At 34.7% G+C, this 8,880-nt stretch overlaps 1 protein-coding gene across 1 annotated transcript in view; it reads left to right on the top strand.

The window, feature by feature from the left end:
- LRP1B (low density lipoprotein receptor-related protein 1B) overlaps nucleotides 1-8,880 on the top strand; it is a gene marked incomplete at its 3' end in the record, with an annotated part of 133,373 nt that overhangs the window by 76,040 nt on the left and 48,453 nt on the right. Inside the window, exons 30-31 of the mRNA XM_010087752.1 lie at nucleotides 6,379-6,567; nucleotides 7,341-7,489. Coding sequence (XP_010086054.1) covers nucleotides 6,379-6,567; nucleotides 7,341-7,489 — 338 coding nt within the window. The remainder of the gene's footprint in view (nucleotides 1-6,378; nucleotides 6,568-7,340; nucleotides 7,490-8,880) is intronic.

The following is an 8,880-nucleotide window of genomic DNA, read 5'->3' as shown; positions in this document are numbered from 1 at the left end:
TGAATATTGAAACCAGCAGCAAGACAGGGGTCTAAGGTGTAGAGGCTGGTAGGCATGTAAGTGGTCTCTGTACATCTTAAAATTAAGAATCTCTGAAACCTATTAGCACGCTATGAGTACTTGTACTCAAATAGTGACTTGTATATGTTTGAGAATAACTGAGTCGCTGCTGTGACAGCATGCTGCTCTGTACTCCTGTGGGGTAACTGGCGTATGAACAACTCACAGCAAAATTAAAAAGGCAATAAAATATTTTAAAGTGAGACAACAACATATTCCTGTCCTTGATTTGATCAACTGATTTTATAAGCAGATTTTTGAAAATTTATTCATCTCTTCTCAGGGTATCCCTATAAGTCATATATAATAGTCACCTTTAATTCCATAGATACATTTGTGCCTTAATTACTCTTAATTTTAAGCCCTGCCTCTTTTGTGATAGCAGTTTTGAAAAGTATAGCAATTTTTGTGGGAGTTTATTTTTCTGAGATAGTTTTCACTATTTCAATTACATTTTTTGACTGGCAAAATGTCTTACCACATAATGCTGTGACTTGTATCTTCCATACTTACCCAGTATGGATGTGTGATGTATATACTACATTTGCAGAAAGAAATATGCATACACGCACATGTTGTTATCAAAAATATTAGCAATATAATCCTGAAGTGTATTCATATATATATATATATTATTTTTTCTGTGAAACATAGCTTCAGTTACTGGAATTAATGTGTAAATATTATATGAAAAATTGTTTTTTTTTCCGTTCATTGAGTTTGACAGGTTTGGTTTTTTTTAAATATAGTGTGAATGTAGTAAAAGTAATAATGACTATAAAATGTCTCATCTTTAAAAAAAAAATCTGTTTTAATGTAACAGTTAAATTTAATTACATCTATTAAAATTACATACTTTTCACAAATTTAATAGACATAATCTTATTGTCATTATTCATTGTTAATTTCATTGTCTAAGCACTTCAAATCCTTCATCAAAAGGAGCAAGTACCAGGAGTAAGTACTATACAGAAATTTAAAAATATTGACTGCTTCTCTGAGAGGTTACAAGTTGAATGTAAAATGAGACAGAAGTATAAGGGAGTTCAAATGCAAAAGAGGACAGTAGGGGCCAGTAGTTTCAGCACGAGGATGATCATCAATTTCCGAATTTATTTGTTTTTGTAGGTAGAAATGGCTATTTTGTTACTAAGTGGTGTTTTTCCTTAATGTGGTCTCTCTTTGGAAGAATCTTAATTCTTCCTAAGTTTTTTAACACTGGTTCCATTTGGGTTAAGATATCAGTAGGCTTTTTATTTTTATTTTATTGTAGTTCAGGAAATCAAGAGTTTCAGAGTGTGGAATGCAAAATAGTGCAGCCTTGTTTTCGAGGTTTGATCACCAATGTAAATTTTCTGTCTTCGGGTACCAAAATTCTTAAACAGAAATTGCTTTAATGCCACACGGAGAGAAGGTGGTCATTTAAAATGTTGCTTAACAACAATGAATTACCTTTAGCATTTACTTACCAGCACTGGAACTCTGGAGCATGGCAGGAATCTATCACCTCTTCTCCTCTTCTACACTTTGAAAAGTTGCAGTTCCTTCTTTTTGGAAAGGGACAGATCTCTGTAGCTCAGCTAGCTTCAACTAGCTTCAACTTAAGGAGGAGGCAAACACTAAAGAAAATGTACCCATGGTGAATATTATAGAATTTGGGTATTCTTGTGTTTACTGATTAGAAGAAGTCAACATTTCCTCTTTTTGAGGACACTTCTTGGCACATGTATTTGAAAAGCTGACGTTGAGATTTTTGTTGTTGTTGTTGATTTTAGTTAGAGTATTTGCTTTCACTTTTGGAAATATTTGTGTTTCAGTAAGAGGTGAGTGGGACTGGGCTTATTCTGTATGACTTCTTCAAAACACGTATTTTGTAGTTAAGAAATCCCAGTTGGGATGCTTTCCACCCCTGAAACCAAATTAACGTTTCTTATGCTTAAGTAGAGGTACTCAGAAAATCTAAGGGAAACAGGTTTGTCACAGATATGACTTACAGCATATAAATTTATATTATTGGATCTAAATTAGACCAAAATGCAGGAGAGAGATATGTACGTTTTAAGTCTGTGCATGCTTCTCATATGTTTACATAATTGTGTCCCCTCTCATGGAGTTACATGGCTCTTCTTCCCTTGAGTTCGTGCAGCACTTTATCGCCCTTTAGTTTGTTAACTATTGTCATTTTAATCCGTGTTCAAGAATCTAATAATTTGTACTTTCCACTGCTTCTGATCTGTTGCAAGCCTCCCCTTTTTTCCCTTTTACTACCCATTTGTGTTTCTTCTTCCTATGTTCCGTAGCTTTCTGATAGGCCTGGGCATTCTGTCTCTTTTCTGCCTTCTCTCTCTTATCATGTTTCCCATCTTGTTGTTTGGTCAAGCTCTGTTTGGGATTAGCATTCAGCGTAAGAGAATCAAGGATTTATGTGTAAAAGGAAACCCTAGTAGAGAACTAGAGGTAGCGGTAGAGGCCTGGTAGAAAAGGCAGGATTGCAAGGGACTCGTCTATCTCCGGTACGAGGAGGCTGTGGTAGGAAGAGGAATCACAAAAGCAAATTTCAGGTGCAGTTTTTCATTGGAAATTACTTAGGGTGGTGATTTTTGCATTCCGTGCTTTTTTGTCCCTCATTAATTGTTGAGTAAGTTGTTGAATATGCCCCCGTACTGGGTTTTGTTACATGAATAAGAGCAAGGTCTAGTAAATCAAAATAACTATCAGTTTGATGGTCAACTTAGCATTTTTATGAGAAATATTTCTATCTAGTGATACTATACTTATATTCTGTGTGTTTTACTTTACGTAGATTTTTATTTACATTTATTTGCTTATACTGTCTTATTTAACACAGTCCGTTGCTTCTTTGATTTTTTTTAATCACTTTCTCTAAGTTTCATAGTCACAATAGAATACATATAGCTTTTACAGCTATAAACAGTGCAAGCTTTTGAATGAATTTTGATCAAGTTTGTGTTGAACATTACATAATTAAAAGTTGACTTGAACATAGAAGCCCATTAAACTTATAAAATTACTCAGAAATAACAAATAGTGGCAGGACAAACTACAACTTTAGTCTGCTAGTGTTTAAACCATTTGACAGTTTCAACTATTGATCAATATGTGGTCATAATGGAAAATCCAGTTTTTAGAAACAGTTATACCGTCATACTTCTTTTAAAGAACATTTAAAAAGTATAATATTTCTTACATTGTGTTTGATATTATGGTTTTGTTTTTAAGATAGTTGCAAGATTTAGGTCTTTAAACCTGGTGCTTACAGAATTGTCTTTAAAAAAAAAATGAAAGAAAAATGTACTTGAGTGAACAAATAATTTCCTGAGATACGTTGCTCTAACTGTAGTATTTAACATTTTACACCCCATATTTAACTTAGCTTTCCTATTAATAAGGTGTAGTGAGACAATTCAGACAATATGTTACTCGCCTGAATCTTCTCTAGTTCATGAATATCAAGTTTCATCTGGATTCTGATGTAGGCATAATCCATTGAAGCCAGGATAAATTGTATAGCAACCCACAAACATGCAGAGAAACAAAAGTAAACATTTACTCATACATCTGTACTCAGGATATGGCATTTACTCATAATTTCTGGATGGCCAAAAAAGAGGATGGCTGCCAGAAGTATTTTTCATTGGTAGGCAATAATAAAGAAGACAAGGTGAAAATAATTTTAATATCTTCATGTGCATTAAGCCTTCTACATGTTCATTTATTCTAATCTTAAGTGGGATCAGAAAGAGAGAAAACAAAGGCAAAAACACATTTGGTTTATTTAGAAAGACTGGAGTGGCAGCTTTGACCTCTTTAATTTGGTGTCAAAAGTAGCAGCAATAATTCATAATTCATATGAACAAATATTTTTCCAGAACTCAAGAGAAAAAAAAAAAAATAAATAGCTTTATGGATAGCTTCAGGGTTTTATCCAGAGTAGCAGTTTCTCTTTCTCCCATTCCTTCCTGCTTCTTCTGTCAGCCTGGTTTATATTTTTCATTAGAAACTGCCCTTTGAGATCAATGGGGAATTTCCTGCAATTTTGCGGATGTACCTAAAACTCCTGCTTGTCTTTTAATTTTTGTATTCTGGCACAGATGTATGACTTAGAAGCTACAAGAAAACTTTCAATAACGAATGTTTATAATCTACCTAAAATAAAAAGTGCTGAATTTAATATGTGGAAGTCTCTGTATATAAAGACAGCAATGGATTGTGCCCAGATGTACTCAAAATCCCACGGTAAATATAATAGCACAATAAAGCAACTGAATAACTTAAATTCAATGAAGTAACTAAGTGGGGACAGTGGCAGCAGAGGAAATCTGGGAGAGTCCAGTTTTTCAGGGACTGCTGAAATATTGTATAGCGATTCAAACCAAAAGGTGGATTTTGATTAAGAAATAATTCTGAAATATATTTTCCTTTTCCTGAATGACATGAATGTGTAAATTCTGTGCTTTTTTAATCAGTTGCAGTAATCTGGTAGTAAGCATGTGATATAAGTAGTATTCTCAATTAATAATTATGCCAAAGTATTTTAAAGATCATTCACTTTTTAAAATTGAAATTAGAGATATCTGCCTTTTCTGGAACACTATGAAGTTAAATGTGTCACTGTCAAAGATGTATGCAGAGCTCAAGGAGTCTCCTGAGAAAGTTCAAGGAAAATCACCCACGTTAAGCAAAGTGCATTAAAAGAAACAGGTGCTGACTGGGATTTGGCTGCTTAGGCTCAATTGTGACTGGGTGCAGGGTTCATTTCACTGTTTGCCATACTAAAGATCCCCCCACACTAAAAGTAATAGTACTTCAAGAATTCTTCCCTTCCTCGCTCAGAGGAACAGGATAGCTGCAGTCACCATGCGGAGTGATTCACTTCTAGTTTTTAGACCCCTGTGATGCTACAAATAAGGGAAATTACAAGAGCTTCTCTTGGGGGTACTGTACTGTGTAAGGAACCATGCCAAAGTTGCCTACGTAATAAGTGTTAGGATTAAGATTTCTTTGAACTTTGACTTGTTTCTTAGAAATGTTGTGAAGCTCTTTAAAAGAATATTGTACTGTTATTTCACTATAATGGCTATGGTATATGTAAATATACAAGAAGGGAAAATAATTTCATGTCTAAGCAGTAAGGTTTCCTTGACCAGAAGGCAACATAACCTGTACTGGAGTTCACTATCGGCAAGACTATTATATATGAAATTGAATTTGCTAAGTTGTCGTTCCATATGTTCGGTATCAGTTGTCGGTGAACGATGAAGTGTTCCAACCAGATTTTGAGACTTACCAACTCTATTTAAGCACATTCCAGGTAAAAAGATGAAGCTGTTTTTGTCTAAGAAAACAAGGTAAAGGTGTTAAGGATATGTTTATTAAAAATGGCAGACTCAGCTGCTCTGATCTGCCTTTTCAGCTCTGTCAGTAATTAGAGTGACTCAGCAACAAAATATTATAATTTACAAAGTGACCATTGTGGTTGGATATTCTCTTCTAACATTTATGATTACACCTATATATGTTAAAAAAGGTGGAGTTTATGTTCACCATATTAATGAACAAATAGTTCAAGATTAAAGAGTATGTAGTAAGATAAAGAATGCTCCAAAACTTTTTTTTTCCTTTTTTCCTTCTGTCCTTTTTAAAATTGTGTTGGCTAATAATTTTGTGATATTGTAACAATGGGGTATTATCATCACTGTGTTTATTTTTTCAAATTGTATGGTTGGTTATGCTAGGAGTAAGCAATAAGCTTTCTTACTGCTATGTTTATTTTAATGCAAAACTTTTTTTTTCACTCATCTTTCTTGTCAGAATATTTTGCTGAAATAAATTCTATTAATTGTCTTGAAGGGTGTTAAGCAAAGTGCATCTTTATATATGATATAAAGGTATGGTATACCATATGTTCTGGATGTTTTCTAATACCTTTTATTCCCCTTAAACAGCAAATGAATACTGGTCTTCTGTAAAGAGCAGGTTAAGTTGTATTTGTGTTATGAACTGCTTTAAAGCTTACCTTGTCATTGGTTTAGAATCTGGAGGTGATTTTTATTAACTGAAATTATTTCATTTACTTAACACTGATTGGGTCAACTAATTCTAAGCAAGCAGATCTCGTACCCCATCCATCTTTATCGTAACTGGTAATGAAGAACCCTCTAGGCTTGACATATTGTCATGACAAGTATTCTCAAGATATTACATAGCAGTTGTATCTGTCAACTCAGGCAGTATGGAATATTTTAAATGGTAGTCTTCCAATCTTAATCTTCTTAATCTTAGCATCTCTTGTTACAGTCCCGAATCAAGATATTCCAGGGGTGATTGCACTAACATTGTTTGAAGACTACATCTACTGGACAGATGGGAAAACCAAATCACTCAGCCGTGCCCACAAAACCTCTGGATCAGACAGACTATCGCTGATCAACTCATGGCATGCCATAACAGACATCCAGGTGTATCATTCTTATAGACAACCTGATGGTAATTATTCTGTCTATGCTTTACATACAGTGCGTTGATGTATTTCACTTAGTAGCGAGTTGCTGGGTTAATGAAAGCTCTGCAGTGATTTATTTTTATTTCTGTTTTGTTTCAAATTGTGGAATTTTTCAAATTAGCTTTTTTAAACATAAACCTGTGTGTAATTATATCTGGTATTAAATAAACGTGATATATCTTGTTCAGTGGCGAGATACCAATTTAGGTGCTTAAAAATTAACCCAGATACTGACTGGAAGTACAGAACTGTTAAGCTGCATTACAGTACAAGTTACCAGTTATCAAAACATTTAACATTATTTGAAAAGTAAGAGAGTGTTAATAATACAGAAAAATACTCTTATTTAGAAACTTGTTTGACTGAGGGAATGTCAGAGAAAGTAGGCGTTACAATTGTGTCTAATCTCCGGATTTCCCCGTATTTGAATCGTAACTGAATACAATTTGGCACTTGACCTAGATAAGCTAATTTTTTGTCTCATTATAAAAAAACCAAACCAAAACAGAAAAACCCCCTAGTGCTTTTTTCTTCCTCTCATTCTTTCAGTATTAAATTTACATCCATAGTAAAAATTAATTTTTGCATACAATGGAGAATAGCTTAAAAGGAAAAGGTTGCCTCTTATGGGCTTTTTATTTCAGATGTTCCATTGTAAAAATAGTATGTGTAATACGTTTTTCTTCCTCTATAAAGCAGATTCCCTGAAGTATACTAAAGAAGAGGCTCTGATATTCTTTTCCTGTTCTATCCACAGTGTCTAAACATCTGTGCACACTAAACAACGGTGGTTGCAGTCATTTATGCCTTCTAGCCCCTGACAAGAAGTATACTTGTGCCTGTCCCACTAACTTTTACCTTGCTGCGGATAACAAGACGTGCTTATCGAACTGCACTGCCAGTCAGGTAGCTGCATATATACATATAGGGGAAGGGGGAGCGGGGATGATATTTTACTGTGTTTCCACCTGCTTTTAAATAATGAATACTGGTGCCCACGGAATGTGGAAGCATCCGTCAAAGGAGCCGAAGACTGGGTAACTCATGGGTGCATTTAAAGCGTTTCATCTTCAAGGCTGTTAGTTGAAAATAGACTTGCAAATGCCTTTTTTCCAGACAATGCAGAACTTGTTTCCTTTCAAATGTGGATGTTTCTGCCAGTCACTAGAACAAATACAGCTACTAAACCCATAAAAATTGTTTTGAAGAAACATTTGTATAAAATATGAAACATAAAAATAGAAAGTGTGTATAGCAGTGATACAGAGCGTATATAACAATGATTTGAGAGTATTCATTCAAACTTGTTACTTCCGATGAAGTGATGAACAAAAAGAATGTGTAAAACATCTGTAAAATTATCTATTTTTTACCTATTTTCCCCCCATATCTAGCTTCTCAAATTTGTTTGGTTAAAACAACAGCACTTTTTTTTTATTTTCTATAAATGGCACTGGAAACGTATTCCACTGTGAATTTATATGCTAATGATTGATTGAATGGCTCTATTCCTTTCTAGATAATTCATTGCTACTCTGAATTGAAGGATAGCATCACATCTTGGATCTTCCAGGAGCAATATTTTTATCACTTGAATTCTATAGGAGGGAGAACAGGCTTAAATAGAAGGAGCTGCTTCAGACAGACAGTTACAAGTTGACAGTGGTTATTAGTAATTTTCTTCCAATTTTGAAATCTGTTTACTGTTTAATTTATCAATCTGATGGTATCAGATGCAGAGATCAGTGGCAAAAATATACTTTGCTACTTAAGATTTTCAGAAGATGCTATGAAAGCCTAGCTGTTCCTCTGATGTAATCGCTCGTGACAACACACCCACTGTTAGCTGTTTCTGATGAAAAGGAGCTGGATGGCTGATACACTGGTCTGGCACATCTACAGACTAATCTGACGTGAGAACTTGTTTAGTACAAAACACATCAGACTCTGGAACACCAAAACTCTGGTCATTCCAGGCACATTTATGTGACTCTGACCCCTGATTTTACAGTGTCTGGCTCCCCAGTTTGGAAGGGAATGCAAGTGTTTTCATGCAGAGCATAATAGTAACTAAGAGTTAGTACCCATTTGCTGGAGTTAAACTCATAATGTCATTTTAACAGCCTGAAGTCCCTTGTGAGCAGAGCGAGGCTGGCACCTTAAAACAATGAAGCAGCAGGAAGGTTGTGCTGGCAAATAGAAAATACTACGATTGAGAATTGTCTGAGTTTCTGTTTGTCTCCTACATTTGGAGACTTTCTGCTGAGCTGTTCTGAGATGCCTACCTTTGTGGAACA

Source organism: Pterocles gutturalis, unplaced genomic scaffold (assembly GCF_000699245.1).
Source record: "Pterocles gutturalis isolate BGI_N339 unplaced genomic scaffold, ASM69924v1 scaffold27716, whole genome shotgun sequence".
Classification (NCBI taxonomy): Eukaryota; Metazoa; Chordata; class Aves; order Pterocliformes; family Pteroclidae; genus Pterocles; species Pterocles gutturalis.
This window is presented reverse-complemented; position numbering and strand designations above follow the sequence as displayed.